Source organism: Mesoplodon mirus (assembly GCF_964341445.2).
Source record: "Mesoplodon mirus genome assembly, chromosome: 5".
Lineage (NCBI taxonomy): Eukaryota > Metazoa > Chordata > Mammalia > Artiodactyla > Ziphiidae > Mesoplodon > Mesoplodon mirus.
In genome coordinates, this window is record NC_138980.1 from 12,379,094 (window position 1) to 12,404,866 (window position 25,773).

The 25,773-nt window shown below is 37.9% G+C and overlaps 1 protein-coding gene across 1 annotated transcript; it reads right to left on the reverse strand.

Moving 5' to 3' along the window:
• Positions 1-3,886: 3,886 nt before the first annotated feature.
• PANK3 (pantothenate kinase 3) lies at positions 3,887-25,571 on the reverse strand. Its single transcript, XM_082622430.1, has 7 exons — positions 25,239-25,571; positions 18,775-19,127; positions 16,734-16,987; positions 15,038-15,214; positions 13,886-14,009; positions 11,598-11,723; positions 3,887-10,167 (listed from the first exon to the last, which is right to left on the reverse strand). The coding sequence occupies exons 1-7, from the start codon at positions 25,264-25,266 to the stop codon at positions 10,117-10,119; spliced, it is 1,113 nt and encodes a 370-aa protein (XP_082478556.1). The 5' UTR covers positions 25,267-25,571; the 3' UTR covers positions 3,887-10,116.
• Positions 25,572-25,773: the final 202 nt, after the last annotated feature.

Genomic DNA, 25,773 nt, shown 5'->3' on the forward strand with positions numbered 1-25,773 from the left:
AGCTACGTAAGTTTTCTTTTGGTTAGTGTTTGCCTGACCTTTTTTTACCCTTCTGATTTCAAACCGTCCAGGTCCTTTTACTCTAACGTCTATTACAAAAAGCATATAGGTGTTGTTTTCCTTTTAAACCAATCTCCTTTAATTGGCAAACTTAAGTCTACTTTCTTGTATTCTCAATGCTCAGACTTGGCTCTTGGTGTGTGAAAGATCCTAGGACATCTCTAATCTGAAGTTTGCTCTTAGACTAAGAGGTTTCTTTTTTTTTTTCTGCAGTACTCAGGCCTCTCACTGTTGTGGCCTCTCCCGTTGCGGAGCACAGGCTCAACGGCCATGGCTCATGGGCCTAGCCGCTCCGCGGCATGTGGGATCCTCCTGGACCGGGGCACGAACCCGTGTCCCCTGCATCAGCAGGCGGACTCTCAACCACTGCGCCACCAGGGAAGCCCTCTTTTTTTTTTTTTTAAACTAAAACATTTTTTCCAGCTTTATTATGATATGTCTAAGATTCAAGATAGCCTTCCTTTATTCACAGCACTGGGAAAACGTCAGACAAAAGCAGTATTATGGAAAGGAACCCAGGAAAAAACACAATGTCAGTAATTTAGTTTTCTTAAGTGTCTAGAATTGGTTGAACTATAAATTTCATAATCAGAGTCAGGAGAGCGAATAGGGTATGTTGACATAAGTGTGAGTGGCTATTGTGTCCACCATTCTAGAGGCCATTAGGAACATTTGTGATTCATGGGAAGAGGTCAAAATATCAACATCAACAGGAGTTTGGAAGAAGTTGATTCCCATCTTTATAGATGACTTTAAGGGGTTCAGGACTTCAATGAAGGAAGTAACTGCAGATGTGATGGAAAATAGCAAGAGAACTAGAATTAGAAGTGGAGCCTGAAGATGTGACTGAATTGCTGCAATCCCATGATAAAATGTTAATGGATGGGGAGAGAGTGGTTTCTTGAGATGGAATCTACACCTGGTGAAGATTATTCAAACAACAAAGCATTTAGAATATTACTTAAACTTAGTTGATAAAACACTGGCATGGTTTGAGAGGACTGACTCCAATTTCAAAAGAAGTTTCACTGTGGGTAAAGTGCTACCAAACAGCACTGACGCTACAGAGAAATCACTGTGAAAGGAAGACTCAATTAATGCAGTTAACTTCATTGTTGTCTAATTTTAAGAAATTTCCACAGCTACCCCAGCCTTCAGGAACTACCACCCTGATCAGTCAGCAGCCATCAACATGGAGGCAAGACATTCCACCAGCAAGAGGTTACGACTCCCTGAAAGCTCAGATCATGATGGTTAGCATTTTTCAGCAATATTTTAAAATGAAGGTATGTACATTTTTTGACATAATATTGCACACTTAATAGACTACAGTATGGTATAAACCTCTTACATGCACCGGGAAAACAAAAAAACTCACATAACTCGCTTTATTGCAGTGGCCTGGAACAAGCCCGAAATATCTCTGAGGTATGCCTGTAGTAGTTCTAGAAAGCCTTAAAGCTGGGAGGGATGGAGGACTGGGAAATGAAAAAAAGGGTATTACTGTATGAGCCCACTTACAATGACAACTGTAGAAAAAATAAATTGAATCTAGTGACAGAAAGCATTGGTTGACAGGGGCTGGGGCTGGGAAGGGACAGCCTAGGGTGGAGGCCAAGGGAACTTTTTGGAATGATGGAAATATCTTAGAAGGGTGGTTACCTGGGTGTATAAACATATTTACTTAAATATACCATTAAATATTATTGTACTTAAAACCATACCTCAATAAAGTTGATTACAAAAAATAAAGAGGTCCCAAAACAAAAGTAAACAAAAATCAGTAGTAGTAGTTACAAATTCACTGAAATCTGTTTTTTTCCTTTTTTTTTTTTTTGAGGCATTAAACAGATGTCCTGAAAACCGCCAAGAGGTGTTCTAGGAAATCTGAAAACACAAGGTATCAGGATTCTTTATTCAAATTGTTAAAATATGATACCTAAAACCAAACCAAAACAAAAACAAAAACCTACGTAACACATATTCACTTAACTTTTTCAAGTTCAGGGCCTTGAATTTCCTGAATGGCATGTTTAATATATGATAAAAGTTGGATTTTCCCCCACCAAAGAAATTGGAGGTAGCAGACTCCAAACTCTAGCTAGAGAAAAATAAGCAAATTGAGCTCTTCAGTCCAAAAGAACATGCCTTCATGGTATTGCTAATTTTTGTTACTGTTTCTAGAAACTGCAAAGGTCACTTTTATAGCCCTGGCTGGAGATGTGCACTTATTTACCTAAATGTAAGTAAGTGTACTGGTGTATTGTTGACCTCTGGGAAAAGCAACATTAAATACCAATTTTTTTATGTAAAGAAGGAGGTATAATCCCAGAGATGAGGAGTCAGGTTTTCCAAGTTTATTTTAGAAAATAGAAACAAAAACAAAACTTAAAAACTCTCAAAATCAGAAGCATAGGAATATCTTAAAATAGTTTATAAAGCTTTTTGCATAGGAGGAGATCAAGACTTCAGGTGCAGAAACATTAACAATGTTTGTTCGATTCCCAATACACTCCACTGAGGAACATGTCAATAGAAAAGAGACGTCTTCCTTTCAAAATGTATACACCAGCTCTGTGTATAGAAGTCAATATAAGCCCTTTTCTTTCCCTCCTGAAATACCCGAACTGATCTCCCTGTGCTACGCGGCTGCTTCCCACTAGCTAACTATAAATTTATTTTGAATGAAGCACTTAAACTACGCATGTAGCCTGCAACTACGGTTGACCCTTGGACAACCTGGGGAGTTTGGGGGGCCTGATCCTCCGCACAGTTGAAAATCCACGTATAACTTAAGAGTTGGCCCTCTGCATCCGGTTCAGTTCCCCTGCACCTGCGGACTCAACCAATCTCGGATCACATAATACTGCAGCATTTACTACAGAAAAAAATCTGCATGTATGTGGACCCGTACAGTGCAACCCGTGTAGCTCAAGGGTCAACTGTACTTTTGCTCTTCAGTAGCTTATTTCCAATCACTTGCAATGCACTTGGAGAGCTAAAGTATAGCTCAATCTAATATTTCAACACCAAACTCGTAATGTTTCCCTTAGTCACTGTCTTACACTTTATTCATCCTACTGAAAAATTTTTTTAAAACAAAGGATATGTACCGTCACAAGTTACCTGGCCTTCATGTTTTCAACCATTCCTATATGCCTGGAGTCTAGCCAATCAGTTTGAAAACACAGAAATCAATTTTCCAACTTAATTCCTCACATATTACAGAGCACCATAGAAGCTTTTACAAGAACAACACTAAGAAATGTTGTCTATTAAAAGCAAAGAAATGAAGTTTTGGTTTAGAGAAAAGCGTGTGTGACGTAACCCTTAACAAACTGCGGTAAGAAAGTACTGCACGTGTTCCGGCATCTCTGCTGGGAGCGCATCTAAGGGCCACTCTGCTGTCAACATCCATTTTTGGCATAGGACACCAAGGCCACGGTTCAAGGAAAAGCAAAGCTTTTCACATGTTAATAAACGTAAGGCTTAAATTTCAGGAAGGTTTGCATTGCATCTCTGCTAAACTAACATTTGTGCTTTCTAAGGCTGGGGAGAGGAAAGTGGGGAAAAACTTCAATTACATCTTATAAAGGGAGACTAGAAAGATAAACACACTTCCTCTACAATTAATTCACTCAATAAGTATTTTTTACTGAATGCCTTCTCTGTGCCAGGTACTGGGAATACAGAGGTAAGCAAGAATTCACGATGTCCTTTCTCTCAGTTTACATTCTACTATAGTTGATTTAATTAAACCCTTATATTTATTTGAAGTGGAAATGTGGGAATACAATATATAAACAATAAAAAGATAACACAGTAAACAACTTAAGAGAATTTATTTGCAAAGTAGGAGATAAAAATCATGATTTTAACATTTATTTAGAATATGAACAAAACTAGAAAAAGTTAAAACTACAGAAAAGAAGGTAGAGAGTACTGAAGTTGGCTCAGTGGCCACATAATACAAACAAGCAAAACCCAAGTTTCCTTCATGCAAATAAGCCATAAGGAAAAGAGAACAGGAATGTTTATAAAACAGACCACAACAAGTATTTTAAAAATTTACATAAGAAACTGTACATAAATGAAAAAATAAATTAGACAATTTACAAGAAATGTTTTATAGGTTATAATAGGCTATAACTTAGTTTATTATGAATAAAATTTGTAGCACATCATACATTTTTACATCACAGATTCAGTGTTAGAATAATTCCAACATGACAGAGCTCAGACTTGGCAAGAACACTGCAACAGATAGAGTAAGGCAACTTAAACGGAAATGGCTTGTATAAGTAAAATTAACACAAACATCTTCTAGGTATGATCTGATCTGTAACTGGGCAGAATTAAGACAAATGCCACTCAATTTCGGTTAAAAAGTCAAAGTTTCATTGTAGTTCAAATAAAAAGTCAAAGCATACAATGTATTAAAAAAATGATAAAACCATCTTAACCTGACTTACATCCATGTTCCATTAATCGTATTTAGGACAAGGAGACCAGAATATTAATGTTAGGTCTATAAAGTTATCTTTTGTTTCTAAATGTAAACTAAAAAGGGCACCTCAGAAAAAAAGTGGCAGATTTCAAAATGGCTTAATACTCGTGACAACTATCAACTGTGCCAGGTATGAGATCCGTATGATTCAGAGACACAACATAAAGCTAAAATAATCGCAAACTATCTGCATTATTTATGTATATTTTACAAATTATACAAAACTGAAATGTTTTCTTTGAAAGCTACTGGAACCGTAGGTACTGCCATGTTTGAAAGATGTTGAGAAATAGAAAAAAAATCAGCGCTATCTTAGACTTGAAATATAGTTGCACATTTATACAATTCAAAACCTTGGATTTTAACTTTATTCACTCCTTTGAAAAATACATTTCTCATTAGTTCTTTTAAACACAAAATTACTGGCCGCTATAGCAAAAAGACTGAAAATCTAAAAAGAGAAATAGTCTTTTGACTACACAAAGAGCCAGACTGTAAAGAATTTGGTTCTTTTCTGAAGGAGAAAAAACCTGATTTCCTCTCAAACACATCATTCAGTACAAACTGTAGTACCTGAAGTCCCAACATCAACTCACAGCTACATTTATTAAGCTGGAAATATCAGACACATGTACAACCTGATTATTCTCAGGCAATCCTAAGGATAAAGGTTTTATGGTCTTTATCGTACTTGATGTAGATGACTACAATCCATGATATTTCAACTCACTTAGAGATAATTAAAATTGTGTTTTATAAATCCCACTATGAATTGTGTTTGACAAAAGCAATAATTCTAGGAGGGGTTTATCCCACATCTATCCCAACTCACAATGACCAGAAAGAAGAAACAGCTTAAAGAAAAGGGCTATTTAAAAAATCCCCAATAAATCTAACATTCAAACATCCGTAAATTTAGTGGTATGTTTCTTTTTGTACAACGGAAAAGTTATAATAATGCCCATATAATTTTGAAGTTAGAGCACAATAAAAATTCCAGATAGCTTTACAGATTAAAGCGCACGCGCACACACACACCCTTGATAGTACTTTAAGGTATATCTACTACTTGGCCGTTACAGGCAATAACAAAACATTATGAGAGAGTAACTACTACCATTCTATGGTGAGAATCCAAAAGCTAGTACCTCTCAACATGTGTCAACACAAATAAAATGAACTCTAAAACATGATGCCACATATCTGAACAAATTGTTTTTGTCACTTCAAATGCTGCCATGAATGGAGCAACTAACTGTCTTTTGGGACAGTCTGCTTTTCATGGAACCCTTGTTTTCAATAGGCTATTAAAATACCTCAAAGGAAGAAAAATAATTACTCACTTTTTGGGGTCTTTGCTCATCAGTTACTAGGCTCAGTAGAAATATAAAGCTACGGTCTCAAATATTGAAAACAGGCAGTAATATAGATAAAGAACATTACTTTCTGAGATTATCTGATGACAGAAACAAAGTTGGCTGAATTCCTTCTCTATTAGAATAGAACACCCTAAAATAAACAAACTTATTGGGAAAATAGGACATCATTGACATTTCATGGCAAATCATCATGTTAAATAAGGTCAAAGAGTATTATGACAAAAATGCAGTACGTTTCTAATATTTTGTTTATACATACCACAAAACAGTAAGTTAAATGCAAAATAACACATACTCATTTTTCTGGTGATCATCCAGTTTTTACATGGCTTTAGAAGAGGGAAAGTTTCTAAACTACATTCTCAAGTGCAACAGACTAAAAAGCATAAAGTGCTCAATAGAGAAAAAACAAAATATTAAAATATGAAACATTTTGCATATAACAAGCAGAGTGGTTATAAAGGACATTTGGAAACTACTGCCTTGCTAAGCTTTCCACCCAAAAATGCGACCTGAGAAATCAAGGCAAGATGCCTTGATTCAAGGCCAGATGGACTGCTCTTAGAAGGCAAGATACCGCTGGACATAGAGGAAAACCTTTTCCCTTTGAGCTGCCTCATTTTTCTTACGGAAGTGGACTTTCAGGAACTGGTACTGAGAATACAACCATCACATCTGCACGCAAAGGTAAAAAACTCAGGAATCTTCACAGTCTAATATTTGGCAAACAATCTGAACCTCTAGAAGGACTGTCAAGACGCCACATATATTACTGGCAATAGCGCTAACTTTACCTAAACTAAGAGTCCACCTATTTAAACTATAGTAGCTGAGCAAGGAACGCCCTGGTCAATAGGCAAGGAAGTCTACTAGTACTTTGTCTCTGGAGAAGTCAGGGTGTAGAACTGAAGGCCATTAGTTCTCAAAGTCTCTCTGGTTAAAAGGCAGTCTTCTGGGGGTACGGATGGTGGTAGTGGTGGTGGAAAGTTCTAGACCTTGTGTTCTTTACCAAGCGCCCAAGCAAACCGATAGTGATCCTTGCATTTGAAAATGTTATTTTTAAAAATGAAATTAAATCCACAAGTTATATACAAGATTCTCCTTGTGTGTACAGAACTCAATGAAGAATTAAAAAGGTTTCTTTTTAGTCCTTTAGAATTGGCTTCTCAAAGTTCAATCAGATAAGGTGTGTGTGTGGGGTAAGTCTCTGGAATCATCAAATGTACTGCAGTGAAGGAAATATACATTTTGAAGACTGATGAGGATGCTCAGGATGTGTCTTGGGCAACTTTATTAGTATCATTAGAAAAATGATACCTACTATAATGAGATGGCAGGATGCAATGTAAGATGTTTTTTGGAATGGTCAGAAATACAGCTTGTCTGAATAAAATAAACTAGGCCAAATGAGGTATTTCTTATCCCTCTTTACGTATTTAAAAAATAAGGTTCTCACATGTTCCTTCTCTAACATTATTTAAAAAGTCCAGATTCAAATTTAAGTTTTAATGAATACATGGTAGTGTTCATTTTTAAGAGCTAGTTCTAGAAACTACACTAATACAGTAACCACTACCCAAACGTGGCTGAGAACCTGAAATGTGGTTAGTCTAAATTGAGTTGTGCTCTAAGTGTAAAATACATACTGATTTTGAAGACTAAGTAGCAACAATCCCCTAACCCCAAAAAAACCCCTAAATAACTTTTTATAATGATTACATGTTGAAATGGTAACACAGATATACTGGGTTAAATAGAAATATATAATTTAAATGAATTTCTGTCTGCTAGAAAACGCAAAATTAATGTTGCTCACATTTATTTCTATTAGCACTGTTTAAGAACATAAGAGCTTTTGAGGCATTAAGCTGATTGGGATTAGAACCAAACCTATTTACCACTCTATGCTTATACAAGCATTTCCCTGGGATCATAATAAAAAACTAGAATCTTGGCAGCCTTCATCACAATTCTGTGTTCTTATTAGAAATACTTATTAGAATTACTCCAGTAATTCTAGATTGTACAAGAGAAAAGCCAAGAGCTTTTCTCACAGTGGTGAGATAGTTGCTCACTTTACATGCATTTTAGCAGGTAACTTCAGTTTCAAAAGACAAAAAGTATGAATCATAGTCCCAAATTAACCAAAGTATTGATCAAATTAACTTGTATATACGTTTACCATTCCATTTGCTTCTTGACGACAGCCCCAAACCTATAACTGCTAACGTACAGTTTGCCACAGGTATAAAACTTGAAGTTATCATTTAAAAGCAAAACCTTCTTGTACAGATGCCCAATCATGCAATTCTAAAATAAATTAAAAAGATAGCTTTTGGCTGAAATATCTAGTCACGAAAATGGAAACATTTAGTAAGAAAATGTTTAAACACTGTAGGTTTTCAAAATGACCACTGACTGACATGAATTCAAAGTTCTAAATATTCTACATTCTAAAAATTACCTTCACAGTGCTTTTCCCTCTGAACATAACTACAGGGAGAAATATCTTTATCAAGCACCACCTCTTGAGATTCAATTGAAAATTGTTCTCTACGGAGCAAAACTGTCATGTAAAAAGACAGCGTAATACCTCTTTCCTCCTGTAATAGAAGTTTTAAGCTCTTCAAAGTACATCCAGATTTACTGTAATTTAAGGAGGTGAACAGTTTTTCCCAATTTTCCCCAAGTCAACTTGCTAAACCATAAGTAACAGTCTCAAAAACCTTTGCTGAACTACTGGGCCTCCAAAATGTTACTGCCAAAGTGAAAGTCTGAAAAAATTTATAACATTATAAAAAATGACTTCAAAATATAGAATAAATTCCAAGGCAAAAGGATTTACAAATTTTGGAACTATAATGCTTTTATTACCAGAATGTACGAAACATTGATCCTTTTATAATTCTGCAATACTGCCTCAGATTCCCAGTTTCAAAACAACTCGTCTTTTAAATTTCCATAACATCTATTTAGAACAAATGATTTTTTCTACTGTTCACAGTAGAAGACAGTCTTTAGCTTTGATGGTTCAGACCTAATTAAACAGAAATGGCTAACTTTGGGCCTAAGATAAATGTGGTATAGAGAGAAGAGCACAGAACCCTACCAATACACATAAACCATACTCCATTCAAATATTCCTGGGACCTCACTGAACGGACTTTCAAATAAGTAATTAAGCCTCCAATTAAAAAACATTTTAGGGGCTTCCCTGGTGGCGCAGTGGTTGAGAGTCTGCCTGCCGATGCAGGGGACACGGGTTCGTACCCCGGTCCGGGAAGATCCCACATGCCGCGGAGCGGCTGGGCCCGTGAGCCATGGCCGTTGAGCCTGCGCGTCCAGAGCCTGTGCTCCACAACGGGAGAGGCCACAACAGTGAGAGGCCCACATACCGCAAAAAAAAAAAAAAAGAAAAAAAAATTAAATGTACTATCTAATAAACTCAAAATACAAAAAATGCAGTTATCACCAACTATGTGCATTTTCTAGGATTCATTTTAAAATTCAGGCTAATGTTTAACAACAGTATTTCAATTAAATTATGGCATTTGAAAAAGGTTATACTCCTGGGGAAAGAGCACATAAACATGCTTTTTGGGAGAAGGTATGTTTGGAAAACAACAGTAATGAATAATTAATATTGCTTTAACATTTCTAAAATCATATAAAAATGATCATCCTTGATTGCCATTTCAGTAAGTTTCGATACAGGGTATGTTACTGTCCACTTACTAGTAACCAAAACACACATATAGAACAGACTTGTAACAAATATTCAGAATGAATTCTTTCCATGAGATAAACATTTCTGAGACTTTAAGATTCATGTTTGAACATACAGTACTGCAATGCTGGCTACATAAAATAAAATAAATAGAAAATCTTTTTCAGAGGAAGCTCATTAATCAGAGGCTGTATTGCATTTAAGGATTTAACACTGGCTATATACAGGAGGGAAAGCATTTCACTTAGAAATACTTCACATTACTGGAGCTCTCTTTTTAATATGGCAACATATAGCAGCTTACCATTCTGATACTTAAAAATCAACAGGAAGAGTGCTACTCTTTCATCCTTTGGTTCCCAGGGACAAATAATGCAGGAATAACACCTCTGGTTTTCAGTTCCTCTTGAATGACACTGATTAACAGAGAGAAACCCGATGCTTTAGCTGAAATTTGGCAGCCCGAGAAGTGCACCAACTGCTCCGAAATATCCCTGCACAATTGAAAAGCAATTAGTAATGTAGTGCAGCTTCGAAATGAACATGTAATATCAACCACTATTAAGAACACACTTAAGAACATCGATTCAGAAAGCTACCAATCTGTGTCGTCAGTTATTGTAAAAAAAAATTTTTTTTAACTGTATTCTCGATATATACTTTTTTTTTGTAATGGAATTCCATGTTTAATTGCTCAGTATTTCAATCAACAGTCTACTTGAAACAATCAATGAAGTAAGTTTTCTCGTAGTATATAGTCTTCATACATTACAAATATTGGGTTGACCAGTAAGTTTGTTCAGGGTTTTCCTTAAGATGTTGCAGAAAAACCTGCACAAACTTTCTGGCCAACCCAATACATATATATGTATATGTTTTTGTATTATAACTGAAGCTAAGCATTTTCTAGTTAATTATATGATATATACCTTTGAAATACATATTCTTTTATAAAGAGTGGCTGTTGGACACTAAAGCTTCTAGGACTATTGTTGCAATTCTGGCTCCCCCCCCCTTTCCTGAAGAAAATTCCTTTGGCTCTGCCTGCCGTTCCCACAGCAGAGGACGTGCCAGGTGGAGCTGCACAAGAGTACACATTCTGACCGCTACAGCGAAAGCAGTGACAATGACACATGGAAGCTCATAAGAGCAAAACAAGTACTCAGAATCTGTATTATTAAAATGCTTAATAAAATATTCACCTGACCACAAACAAAATAATTCAAGGTAAGTTTACTTAATCCAAAACATTTTGTGAACTGGTACTTGCTCCGATCAGAATTTAACTGGCTATTGTGATCGAATAGGAAAAAAAAATCTCAAAGAATAAACTCCTAAATGTTAACAGTGGTTACCACTGGAGGTGGGGGTGAGGCTGTGGTGGGAGGATTAAGGAGATTTTCATTGCTAAATCATATGTATTTTTATTGTTCATATTTAACATTTGTTCTCTCAGGGGAGGAAAAAAGAAGAAAGAGGGAATTCCCTGGCGGTCCAGTGGTTAGCACTCTGCGCTCTCACTGACAAGGGCCCGGGTTCGACCCCTGGTTGGGGAGCTACTACTAATATCCCACGTGAGGCGCGGCCAAAAAACAACAATAAAAAACAAAAGAAACAAAAGAAAACAATTTAACAAAACAAACCCACTAAGTACACAAGCAGCCCCAGTATTTAACGAGCTCACAGACCTGATACTGCTCTCTCTTTTTCAGAAGAACTGTGAGATTCTCATCTTAAAGGGATGTCTGCCAGGTTACAAAAACGCCCACCCCCTAACTCAAACTGAAGTGAGGGAATCAATATACTATTTACGTAAATCACAGTTTTATACTTCACTTATAAAGTACCAGGCAAGGAACAATATATGAAACTGCATTTAAAAGCATGCTATTAAAATTCACAAAACTTTATTTTCATATCATACCTCATGCTCTAGAAACAATGCTTTCAGTTGACCTTTTGACCAATAATCCAGTGCATATGCCAAAAGTTTCATCGAGAGAGTATTGACACGTAAAAAGTTTCCAACAAAGACAACTCTGTTTATTTTCTAAAAGAAAAGAACAAAGAAAATGACTTGAAAAAAGAATTATCAAGTAGATTTTACAATACAATACAGTTTATGAGATCTCTACTTACAAATATAAACAACTACTACCTTTTTTTAGTGCCTACTACATTCCTGGTATATGCCTTCATAATCCTGAATATTTAAAAATTAGTTTAGGACATGTCACTACACTTGACAAAACCCATAGAATGTACACTAAGAGTGACCCCAAATGTAAACTATGGACTCTGAGTGATGATGTGTCAATGTAGGCTCATCGATTTTAACAAACGTACCAAACTGGTGCTGGATATTGACAGTAAGGGAGGCTGTGCGTCTGGGGGTGGGGGTCAGTGAACTTTGTACCTTCCACTCAATTTTGCTGTGAACCTACAACTGCCCTAAAAAATAACACCTAATTTAAAAAGAAAAGTTCTGGAAAGACCCTAGTTAAATGATTATAGATAAGACTTGTTTTTGAAAATGGCCAATAAGTAATACATTTAGCAAAGAAAGTAATTTGGAGAAATATTACTGATGAGATAAAAGGAGACAAACCAAGGAAAAGTATCTTAAACATGTTTAGGATTAAAAACAAGCTGTAAACTTGGTCAGCATGTTGCAGTTTATGCTCAGTAATGACACAGAAACCGTGGACTTTTATCTATAGCACTGGAGAGCAAAACTGACTGGGATCCTGGCATGCCCACCCAACCCCTAGGGCTTCCAGATGGAGGAACTAATATTTGGTTTGAATCTCCAAAAAACCTATTTCTACTCTCACAATAATATAAGTACTTCTGAGTATACATTTTTGCACACTGAGTTTGAAGAGCGTAAACTATGGCCTTAATTACTGTTAATTGGCCAGTGAAAATCTGGACCTACAGGGATAACAAAAAGGACCCCAGATTACTGTCTGCCCCTCAAAGTGAAATACTTCCCAAACCTAGGTTAAAATGCCTCCTAGTGGCTCCCTCAACTAACGTACTACACTGTTATTAAGAGACTTAAAAGACAGTATTCTAACTTTGAATTTAGAGTAATTCAGAGGATTAATTCGAGTCTTTGCACAGTTGTTCTCTCTACTGGAGCCTCCCTTTCCCCAAATATCTGCACCCGTGATTCTCTCACCTCCATCAAATCTTTGCCTAAGAGTCATATTTTCAACAAAGCCTTCCTTTAACTACCCAGTTACTCAGTAATTTGTCCTCTGCCACTCTCTGGTCTACTCTCAATTCTCTTTATTTTGTTTAATTTTCTCCTTTTTAAAAATAGCATTTATCACCTAATACGGAATAATTTACTTGTTTACTACATCACTAGAATGGCTGTAAGCTCCACAAAGTCAGGGATCTTTGTTTTCTTCACTAATTTATCTCAAGTGCTCAGAACAATACCTGGCACATGGTACTCTGTAAATATTTACTCAATGAATAAACGAATGAGTGAACAAATGAAGAATTCCTTTAAAAGATTCCTTTAAAGAATTCCTTTCAAAAGTAAAATTCCCAACACATTGATATTTATAAAAATTAAATGGGCAAATACCTCTATTACACAAAGGCAAAACTGTATATACAGTCTTCTTCAAATAAAAATAACCCAATTATGAGGTAAATCTAGCAGTACATGCTTTTTATAAGTATACATCATTCAAATTTCATGTGAAGAACGGTCTCAGTGCCTTCATAGCCCTGTACAATGCTGCTTGATCCATATGCAACAAGGCAGCACTGTAAAGAAGCCGAGGGCAGTAAGAAAACTTCCAAGTACTTCACTAATCAAAGGTAACACTAGCAGGAAAAAAAAAAACCCACCCACTTTCAATAGTAAGTTACCTCAAAACGTCTTATTGTTTATATAGAATTTTTGATTTACAACTTCAAGATATTTAGGTTATATATTTCTGAAAAGGTTTCTGGATAAATATGAAATAAATGTAAATTATCTCTGTCCTATTTCCGAATTGAATTATCTGCTACTTTCTTTAAAGGTAGTATCACAATTGGATAGGTAACATATATATTAATGAATCTTGGGATTTAATGGATTAAGAGATCTCGATCCTATGAGGCCTCCTTAAGGAATACGAAGAAGCCTGCTACATGTATGTAGAACTCCAACTCACATTTTTCATATAATTAAACATTTTTTTTTACCTCATTAACAGCACACATTCGTGCCACAGAACCAATGTTATTGGTGATAGTAACTAATGTAGCTCTTGCTAGATCTTCTTTACTAACAGATTCTCGCTTCTCCTTATAAATCATATTCCCAAAACTGCAGAGAAATGAAAAACAAACAAAATCAAATCTGCTGATAACAACATTTCATACATTTTGAGAATACAGCCTACAGATAAATCTACACATGTATAAAATAAGGTATACATGTACAAGGTTACTTACTGACCCAATGAACTGCACGTAGGAAAATACTGGGAACACCCAAACATCTATCAATCTATGATACATTCATACAATGAAATACCATGAAGCTGTTAATAAAAAAAAAAGGAGGGGGGGGAGAAAGGAAGGAGGGAGAGAGGGAGGAAAGGAAGGAAAAAGAAGAAGACAGAGGGTAGGGAGGGAAAGAGGGAAAGGTATGAGGGAAGGAAGAGGGGAAAAAGAGAGAGCGAGAGAGGGAGGGGGGGCAGGCAAACAGACTAGGATATACTGCTGTTGTAGACTATACAGTCCTCCCTCTTATCCATGGGGGATTGGTTCCAGGACCTTCCTTGGACACCAAAATCTCTAGATGCTCAGGTCCCTTGTATAAAATGATGTAGTATTTGCATATAACCTATGTATGTACTTGAAATCATCTCCAGATTACTTAATAACACTTAATACAATGTAAATACTATGTAAATAGTTGCCTGTGTGCAGCAAATTCAAGTTTTGCTTTTTGCAACTTTCTGGAATTATTATTTCTCCAAACATTTTCGATCCAAGGATGGTTGACTCTGTAGATGCGGAACCATGGATAAGGAGACCCGACTGTATACAGTATACTATATAATGGTATATAAATGTTACCTTCTAAAAGTTACCTTCTGTAAGGGGAGGATAAGGATATTTATTTGTATTTGCATAGAGAAACACTGGAAGGATACTCAAGAACTAATAAAAAGTTTCCTATAGTACATTCAGGGGAGACTTCTTGATGTATATTTAATTTTAAAACGACATCAGTGTTCAAAACTTAGAACTAAACTGGGTAAGAGGAAGCCCCTTACAACTTCCTGATACACTGCGTTCTAAAAACTCAATAAGCAACTTTAATTACGATGTAAATGTTAACCTCACCTAGATGCTACGGCCCAGCCAGGCAGACCAAACCTTTCATAATCTCCTCCGTAAATATCACGGACCAGCTTGTCAGCTTGGGTGCTGTCGCCTTTGGATGCCATTTCAAGAGCCTCTTCAAAACTTTCACAGCCAGTCAACAAACTACATAAACCAAGGAAGGTACCCCCTCCAAGGCTAAAGAAAATAAAGAAACTTAGTAAGTTGCATTTACACACTGTATTCTTTCTCCCAAGTAAAAGCATGGAGCACTCATTGATTCAATAAACACATGGATAGATATTGCTAAACCTAAGAAAAACAGCAGAAACAGATTTGTCAGATCAAAGAATAAACCAAAGGAAAAAAATGTTGTCGTGTAAACAACATGACACAGAAGACCTTTTGTATCTTCTAGTATCTTCACCTGATACCTTACACTTTGTAACTGCTAAAAATAAATGTTTTTGTGTGCATGAAAAAGGAGTGCTAGAAGTTAATACCGTACAAATTAAAAGGAGAAAAATTGTAATTCTAAATGGTTTCCAGGAAATAATTTTGTGAAAGGCCTATTTACTTAGCCTGATAAGGCTGAAATCAACTCAATGTGCTACATTAACATTTACATGACTCCGATATGAATACAGTGAGGACATTTATGTCAGGCTGGTCATCATGTTAAAGACAGAAATTAACCTGGTTCTATTATTCTTTTGGATATGCTCATAAAATGAAATTATGCCACTCTAGCCCCTAAAATCAAAACCTTTGCTCCCTAGTCTCACCTAAATTTCTAACAGGTTCTATTCCTGAATCACTGTTGGAATTTAGTTAACAGACTGAATTTCTGTCTTTTTGAATTGACTGAAGTAGGTAGTACTTCCCTGTAATTCTTTGGCATAGAGAGTTTCAATGGAGGTAGACTTTCAGCCACCACAGAAATAAAGTACTAATTAAATTTAAGTATTATTCAAATAGGAGTACTACATTAAAATGAGTTTTTTTCGGGACTTCCCTGGCAGTCCAATGGTTAAGAGTCTGTGCTCCCAACACAGGGAGCACAGGTTTGATCCCTGGTTTGGGAACTAAGATCCCACATGCTGCACAGCGTGGCCAGAGTTTTTTTCACAAATCAATCTAATTTAAAGCATCCTAAAATCTTTCTTCCTCAATTAAATAAATAGGAGCCTCCAGCTTCCTTAAAAGGTGATAAAGTACATATTGGAATCATAAGGAAAAATTTTAAATCTCATTTCACATTCATATTCCAGGTATTAAAGAAAAGAGTTCATGTTAAATTCATCCTATATGAATTAATTACAATGTTGCCAAATACTCCACTTAAATGTGAATCAAATAAGAATGTTTCAAGCTTTAGGCTTAAATATATCTATATAAAAATGAGAAAAATGCTTTGGAAAATAAAAATGTTATTGGAATTATTCCAGATAAAAATTCACTCTTTTCATTATGGAAATTTTGATGCCAAATGATGCTAACCAAATATAAACATTTAATGATTTTAGTTTGAGTCTACACACATGCCTTATAAAAAAGTATTATCTGCAACACTTTAACTTACACTTACACATCTACATTTTTAGCTGTTGCACAATACACATTAGTTTTTTGATGAAGCTAGCATTAATATATAGATTTCACAATTTCTGTGTAGAAAACAACATGAATGCTGCCTTAAGAACAAAAAAGTTACTACCTTGTCCCAGTTACTCGTTTATAGTTGTCTTTGGAATGCACTGCTAAAATACTGACTCCCGAACCAATGTTTACTACCAGCAGTGGATAGGGATCATCCAGGTTGAAAGGCATCTTTTGGCATCTCTCAGGTTCTGAGGCATTAGCAAAATAATAGCACTCTGCTTGTCCATTGAAACTGACAGAATCTATATACAGCAAGCCCTTTACAAGGCAGTCAAGTTCATCCAGTTTGTGCAGGTGGAGGTTTCCAATCTGTAAAAAAACACCAAAGCGAGTTTTGTAAAGTGAACAAAGGAAAGCATTCAAAATACTTGACTATACCATATAATTTCCATGTACTTTACAAAACTTCAAAATCATTTACAACCCACACGTTTTCACTTGTTTTCTTTTGTGTCAAAATCTCTTAGGGACTTCATTTAGTCCTGTGGTTCTCAGTGGTGGTGGTATTACTTCTAGAGGAGTTTTGGAAATCTGTGGGGACTTTTTAGTTTTCACAAAGATGGGGAGAAGGGGAGAATCAAACTAACATTTACTGGGCAGGGACTTGGGGTGCCAGACATCCGCAATGGGTGGGGCAGTTGTGCAAAAAAAAAGTTAACCCTTTCCTGCATTACCTTTGAACATTATGACAGACATTTTTGTAGGCAGCAGTAGGAAAATTTGTTTATAATTATCTGAGCCTATGTAAACACGAAGTATTTTATCTATATGTGTATAGACACAAGGTATTCTTTTTTGTGTGTGTGGTACGCAGGCCTCTCACTGTTGTGGCCTCTCCTGTTGCAGAGCACAGGCTCCGGCCGCGCAGGCTCAGCGGCCATGGCTCACGGGCCCAGCCACTCCGCGGCACGTGGGATCTTCCCGGACCGGGGCACGAACCCGTGTCCCCTGCATCGGCAGGCGGACTCTCAAACACTGCGCCACCAGGGAAGCCCACAAGGTATTCTTTACGTGGTTTTAATACATACTAAATCTGCTAGGAACGCAACCACCACATAAACTGAGGAAGCGTTGTACTTTTTACTGTTTGGAACTTTACCTTGTGTTTTTTAGCATCTTTGAAAGTTATGTCACAACAGCAATACCACTTATGGTATTTGATTCTCCAGTAAAACATACCTTATCAATCTTAGCAGTTGTGGCTTTAGAAATTAAGTTCAATCTATGTACATACAAGCATCTAAATCTGACTACTTCATTATGCCCTCTTGTGTGATCATACCAGAGAATCTACCTACTGATAATATAGATACCTTAATTTCCTGTCTTTATATTATAGTTTGGGTACTAATGTGAAATTATTAAATTCATTTTAGATTAGTAAAGGTATATTATAAAATATTTACTATAAAAGATCTCAGCTTAGATAAGCTTTTCAATTCTCTAAGGACTTACTAGGTATCACTCCCCCTTGTGTTCCCATGGCACCTCTTTTCATAGCAATAGTATTAATTATAATGCATTGTACTTCTTAATTATAGTGCACTGAACTTATTGTTCACTTAAATGTGTGATCTAGGATACGGCACTCTTTGAGAGCTAAGTCTGTGTCTTATTCCTAGCTGATTTCTCAGTGCCTAGCACAATACCTAACACAAACTAGATGTTCAAATATTAGCTTAATAAATGATTGAGCACCAACAAAAACAAATATTATAAAACTTCATCACTAGAAAATATCAATATTTCTTAAAAAAAACTTAGAACTCCGTAATTTGAATACCAGTATCTCCAAACAATGGCCAGGTGAGAGCTGCCAAATTCACTGAAGTCTGCTTTTACTGTAGCTTTGTAGCAGTTCCTAAATTTAGCAGGTTTTACCCCATATTATGTACGATAGGCCCAACTCTGGCCAGTTTTTACTCATTGTATAAAGGTGTTTAAATGCTCCAATCAAAAGTAAGTCATGAATGCATACTTCCCCTGTATCAGCAGGGGGAACTAGTCTAAGAAACATACCAGACAGAAAGCGAGCCTCATACTTTAAAAACGGAAGAGAATGGTTATCGATTTTTGCCTGTGAGTGAAATACCTACTGTGCGAAAATCTTTTTCAAACTTGTAAGCACCGCCTCCCGTAGCACATAGCACCGTGTGTAATGTTGAGAAGTTTTTATCTCTTCCCATTTGGATGAAAGTAGGCAGGTCCTGGGTTGGAAATCTGATAAAGTGCAAGTTCCCTCTCCGGCCAAAAAGTGTTAAATCTTTCAGTTCAAGGTGTACATCCCGAATACCAGTGGATCCATAGGCTACATTAGAAGTCAAATATTTCCGGATACTTTTTAAGCTCTCAACTTCTTCTTGTTCTTCCTCTGCTGTGATATCGATAGGTTCAAAATATGAGAGCTTTACCAGAGTTCCCCCGATGTCCATGCCAAACCATGGGAAAGCTATGGATAAAAAATAAATATCCTGATTTTAGAAAAGCAAATTAGGACCTAGTTAATTAGCCACAAGCTTCATTTACCCTGAATCATGCATTCAGTCAATAATCCTTTTTTTTTTTTTTTTTTTTTTTTTGGCGGTACGCGGGCCTCTTACTGTTGTGGCCTCTCCCGTTGCGGAGCACAGGCTCCGGATGCACAGGCTCAGCAGCCATGGCTCACGGGCCCAGCCACTCCACGGCATGTGGGATCTTCCCGGACCGGGGCACGAACCCGTGTCCCCTGCACAGGCAGGCGGACTCTCAACCACTGCGCCACCAGGGAAGCCCAGTCAATAATACTTTTGAGGTAAGACAAATCTATGTGAAACTCACCCTTTTCCCTTCAAAGTGTTATTCCGTGTATCTTCTAAAAACCCATAACTCAGCATGCCTGGGGCTGGACCAGGGCCTTTTAATTCCTGGTCTGGTAGGCATTCCTTTTCATTTATTACATATTTGTCATGTGCCCCAGGAGATTAGGAAAAATTTGGACCAATCTGGTTTTAATAATAGGTCATCACCTACGGCTTGAAAATGTTTCTAAGATTTTAATGTAATAAAATTGGCCTATAATCACTTCAAGTAACCCAAGGGAAAAGTACCTCCTTAAAAAGAACTTTTTTTCTTTGCTCATTAAACTTACTAGGCTTCTGTAGTGTATGTGGTTAATAAAGTTAGCGGTTGATAACGTTGAAGGTCAATCTACTTGGAAACAGGCACATTTGGGGAGGTAGCGTCATCTGGGTTTGGGACTTGGTGCTCTCTCACTAACTGGGCTACATGACGTTGGAAAAGCCATTAACCTCTCAGACCTTAGTTTCCTTAAGGTCTGTTTCTATTCTCTGGGATCTTAATCATGATGATAGAGACTCAAAAATAATTTAATACTTAAGATACATAGATTACGAAATGCCTAACATGTATTTAACAGTTTATTATGTATAAGTTGTCAAGGAAATTTAGTTCCCTCTAAAATCCTACTTTGTTTCTTATATATTCATAGTTTACTTATTTGATATGTGTGTGCACCATTAGAAACCAGGAACATACGATTCAACAAGAAAAGGTTCTGTACATTTCTCTATACAGGCACAATGCTTTTGTCACCTATAGATTTGTATAAACAACTAAGATGCTGAAGAAACTAAATTTTCTCAATTTTGTTGGGTAGCTAGCAATGGAGGCCATCTTAAATAAGTAAAACACTTTTATTGATACATATATTTTTTTGGCCACGCCCTGTGGCTTGTGGGATCTTAGTTCCCTGAACTAGCGCCCTGCGCCCTGGGAGTGAAAGCGGGGGCTGCAAGAGAATTCCCAGTAACACACTTTTAAAATGAATGGGAGGCCATTCAAGACTCACCTCACATCTAGCCTGTTATGTCTGTTCTCTTAGGGGTATCTGCTCTTAAAGGAAGAGTAACTGGAGATGCTATATTGCAGACCATGAATGTCTTGGTTACCTTAATATCCAAACTAGAACATTATAGGTCCCTTCTTTTGCACAGAGATCCTTTCAACTCGGCAGAGTTCTGAATTCATCTCCTTAGGCCAGAGAAATAATCACCATTCAAAAAGTATGGGAGAGGCAACAAGAACACAGAAGACACATATTCTTAATTATGATCCACTCCTTTCATTTAGCAAGTGATCTAATTTCCAGTGCATTAAAGCAAATACTTATGCTTGTTATTTTGTCACTAACTAAAATGAGAAGGGGAGGGGGCACAAAACTCAAACTTTATTGATCTGTGATAAAAGTACAAAGTTATTAAGGACAACCAGTGGCCCACTAATACTTCCATGAGGTAAGAAAAATACCACTTTCCAAAGAAATCAGGCAAATATCTAAATCTATAGCTTTGTTGCTTCTGGCCAAGGGACAGGTTAAAAGTAGGTCACCAGTGCATAAGCATCCTACTTCTTCATACAGCCTAAACATTTCTCACTCTTTCGAGAATAAAACTCTCCCCTGTCAAGGTGAGAAAAATGAACCAAAATACATTTAAAGAACAAAACATACCTTCCATAAATATAAGTACTTTGATGATGGCAAATAAACATTACCTTCTACAGACTTTCAGCATTTCCTAGAATCTCTCATGATCTGTTTACGTGGCCTTCCAAAAAAATAATAGTAACTCCTATTCTATTTCTCACCTGAACCTAAGAGAACTGCCATTAGTTCCCCATAAGTAACAAAAATATCCAGAACCAGCATAAGCAGAGTGCTACCAAGAAATTATCTTTCCTACTAGGTAGATTAGGTATGCAAAAGAAGAAACCCACATGCCTGATCACTTTTTGTTTGTTTGTTTGTTTTGGCGGTACACGGGCCTCTCACTGTTGTGGCCTCTCCCGTTGCGGAGCACAGGCTCCAGACGCGCAGGCTCAGTGGCCATGGCTCACAGGCCCAGCCGCTCCGCGGCATATGGGATCTTCCCCGACCGGGGCACGAACCCGTGTCCCCTGCATCGGCAGGCGGACTCTCAAACCACTGCGCCACCAAGGAAGCCCCCGATCACCTTTTTAGCCACAAGAGCAGACTGTTAATTTCTAACAAACTGCATTATAAAAGTTTGGTGTCTTGTTAAGTGTTGCTAAGAGGTAGCGGAGAAACTTTAAGGAGCTATTTAATTGCTATTGGCCCCATGCAGATTTTAGCCCAAAGGGATCCTATGCCAAACTAGAATTTAATTGCTCTTGAGCAGAAAGAGAAACCAAATGCTGAAAATGTTCAGAAACATTGGTGGATTATTTTAAGGCACAAAATTCTAAAATGATGAGCATGTGCAATGGTATCTTGAACCAGATACGGTTCAAGTTCCTGAATAAAAGACATTTCACTCTTCCCAATAATCATTCCAAATAAAAATGTTGTTTTAAAACAGACTAAGAGGGGCTTCCCTGGTGGCGCAGTGGTTGAGAGTCTGCCTGCCGATGCAGGGGACATGGGTTCGTGCCCCAGTCCGGGAAGATCCCACATGCCGCGGAGCGGCTGGGCCCGTGAGCCATGGCCGCTGAGCCTGCGCGTCTGGAGCCTGTGCTCCGCAACGGGAGAGGCCACAGCAGTGAGAGGTCCGGGTACAGCCAAAAAACAAAAACAGACTAAGAAAATAAACCATACTCACATCTTCAGTATTATAATTCCTCAGAAGAGCTTCAGAAGACTTTTCCCCCTTTTGGTAAATTAGTTACATCTAAGAGAATATTTGAAACTATCACCTCCAACTGCACCTTACTATCCACTGGAAGTGATCATTCTTAAGTAATGACTCAATTTACAAACAGGCCAATCAAATTACATAGAAGCAAACGGCACACATATGCTACATACTTCTCTCTGGTCTTGACAAAAACTTCACATACCTTACTGCTTGGGTTAGCAAAGCAGGCACCCAAACCTACACTGCACCAAATGAAAATATATATATATGTATATTAAAAAAAATCTTTTATTATCACCCTGTTAATCGTGTTACATGTTCTACAGGTAAGCAGAATAGAGGCTGACCCTTACCTTAAAAAATCATGTCAGTTGAGGTACGCCACTGTTTAGATTTTTACTATTATTTAAGTAGCGTGAAAAACACAAGTAAAGGTAATGCAAACATTGCCACTGTTTTGGTTCTAGCAAAAAATTTTCATTAGATTAATGTTTGACTTCATTCTTCCCCTGGAGTTGAATTAACACATAATTTCAAATGCTCATCTTTTAGTTATACAATTTAGAGGGTGAAACCAATTCCTTTTCTTATTTTCTGGTTAAATACAGGCATTTGGTTTATAGGCTGGTATATACTAGTGATGTATCAAAAAGCAATGTTTTCTAACACTTGGGTGAGTAACTGTAAGAAAATGTGTGAAGCCAAAGTCACTTGTTTAACTAGTATGAGATACAGTTTTTAGTTACTAGTGCTGCTCTAAGGATTAAATGACGCAATGCATGTAAAGATAGTGCCTTTCATACAAAGTGCTCACTAAATTTATGATTATAAAAAAAAAGAAACCCTACGCAAGAACTCAAAAACAAGTGTGTCTTTAGCTAAACTGAGTGGTTTGAAACATCAGAAATAATACTTTCCAGTTATATATATATATTTCCATGACAGTTCATAGTTGAAATACTTTCTTTCCCACACACAAAAGAACAAGATGTTCTTTATTTTTACTGTAAAGAGCTGAGTAGACAGTAAAGTCATCTTTTACATATAGGAAACTGGAAATGTTATTTCAGACTTCTAAATCATATTAATTGACTGGTTTTTCAGCATAACTCTATTTAACATTAATGGCCTCACGATGTACCACAATATATTAATAAGCAAATTACTTCTAAAAAATAGGTGTTCTTTTATTTCTCAACCTAAAGTTTATTTTATAAACTCTTAATTATCATCTTTGCTAGATATGAAACACCTTTGCCAGAGATGGTATTCACACCTGATTATAAGTTTGCCCAAATCTAAGTCATCAAATCGCTGTCATGGCAAACATAAAATAATACCATAAGGGTCAGAATATGAGCTTGTCATTTTTAGGTCAGAATATGAGCTTGTCATTGTTAAACTCATTTTACTAAATGGAAATTCTAACACAAGCAGAGAAAACCTATGTGTTGAGGGAAGATGTCCAGCTGTTCTACATTACTGCATCTGTTCAAGATTATTTAATTCAGCAAATGTAAAGTAAAATAGTAGTATTTCTATATTACTCTCATTTTAAGACTTCACATCACTATTTCATAGACTCCTGAACGAGAACTCTTCAGCTATCTTTTTTTTTTTTAAATCATTGTTTAAAAAGATGTTTTAACTGGCAGATAAAACTACCAGATCAGAAAGGTTTGTGCTTCTCTAAGTATTTAGACTACGCCCTACAGGTACAAAGGAAAGAACACAGGACTATGAGTCAGGTGACTTAGGGCCCTGAACCTCAGTTAGCAGAGTTGGTTGGTGCAGCCTTGGAAAATTTACTCTGGGGCTCAGTAAGTTGTTTTCCTCACCAGTAAAATGAGAACCAAATTATCTCACATTTAAATAACAACAGTTTTTGGAGTGCTTTGGTATGTTGCCTCTCCGTGGAGGTTTTCAAGACCGGACAGGCGGGAAAAGGCTGTATCAGTGCTCCCGTTCTATGGCAAGAGATTTCCTAGAACTGTTGGTAGGATCACACAACACTGCAAAATGGCAAAACACCAATACAATTCTAAGACAGAAGCATGCATCCCGCATTCCTAGTCGCTCTGGAAGAATGAACTTCAAGTATGACAAGCACAACGGCTGAGTGATTAAATAAGCCATTCACAGGAGTAAAAGGTTTTAAAAAGGCTAAAAATAAAAGGAAGCAAATAAAAGTTGATCTCTCTAAGTATGGAAAGTTTGGGGTTTTTTTTCTTTTTTTGGTTTTTTTTTTTTAAGTATAGGCTATATATATAGTCGTAGAAAAATGTCTACGGGTAGTCACCAAAATATTAACAGTGGTTAGCTCTGAGTGGCGGGAATACGGATGACTTTGATCTTTTTATCTCTGTTTTTTAAAAAACAAACATGAACTAGTTGTTATTCTAAACAAGTCACGGCACTTACCCACCGGTAGGTTACATGCCGTGTTTAAAAGCTCTAATTATAACAACAGAGACAACTCCCAGGAACCCACCGGGATTTCAAGGACACAAGCAGAAAGCTCAGAAATCAGTTTAAAAAAAATTAAAAAAAAAAAAAAGAGTGGTAAATGTCCCCGCGCAACTTGACATCTGTGACCACCCATTTTCAACTTGACTTCAGAGGAAGCTGGTAACTCTGGTCTTGCCTGCCAAACCCCAGAACAAAAATTCCCCCTTGCACCTCCCAGCTCTCGAGGAGGAAAGGCTAGGGGGCGGCAAGCGTTCGTCAACCGAGCGTAGGGGGATGGGGAGGGAGCCTCGAACCGGGTGCTGCAAAGGTCCCTCCGCCCCCATCCCGTGCTGGGCGACGGCTGGGAGCGACCGGCTTCGAACCAGGCCACCACAATAAGGGGCTTCCCGACGTGGCCCAACTTGCTCTCCCAACCCGACGAGCCCAAGCCCCCATCTTACAGGGTTTCTTGGCATCCTTGATCTTCATGGCGTCGGCCTGAGGGGCGAGAGGCAGCCTCGGGTACGGCGCGCAGAGGGTTGCGGCGGCGACTCCGGAGGTAGCTGGGCCGCGCGGGGAGGCCCGGCCAGTTCCTCCCCTCAGGCCGGGCGGGGCGGGCCAAGGGAGGAGCGGGGGCGCCTGAGACGAGGCCCCGGCCCAGGGGGCGGCCCCCCCACCCCCGCGAGGGGCGGCCGGGACCGAGCGAGCAGGGGAAGGCCGCCGGCCTCGCCGCTCCGGGGCCCCCCGCCGCCGCTCCAAACAAAAGGCCCCGATCCCCCGAGCCGCCGCCGCCGCCACCGCACTGAGAAGCTGCCCGCCCAGGCGGCGCCCACGTGACGCGAGTGCCCCCTCTCTCCGCTCTCCGCCCGGCTGCTGGGGATTGTAGTTCCCCGGGTCGCGAGGCCCAGCTCTCAGGCTGCAGTCTTACAGATGGACTACAAAACCCAGGATGCATCGCGGGCTCTCCTCCGCGGCCCCTCCGCTTCCGGAGATGGC

Bases quoted from the DNA above. Each gene is read 5' to 3' on its own strand.
- PANK3 (XM_082622430.1), bottom strand. From the start codon at position 25,266: ATGAAGATCAAGGATGCCAAGAAACCCT. The intron at 15,215-16,733 runs GTAGTAACTTTT...TATTTTCTTTAG, and splicing joins AAACGAGTAACTGGGACAAG to CCTTGGAGGGGGTACCTTCC. The intron at 14,010-15,037 runs GTGAGGTTAACA...ATTTCTCTGCAG, and splicing joins GGCTGGGCCGTAGCATCTAG to TTTTGGGAATATGATTTATA.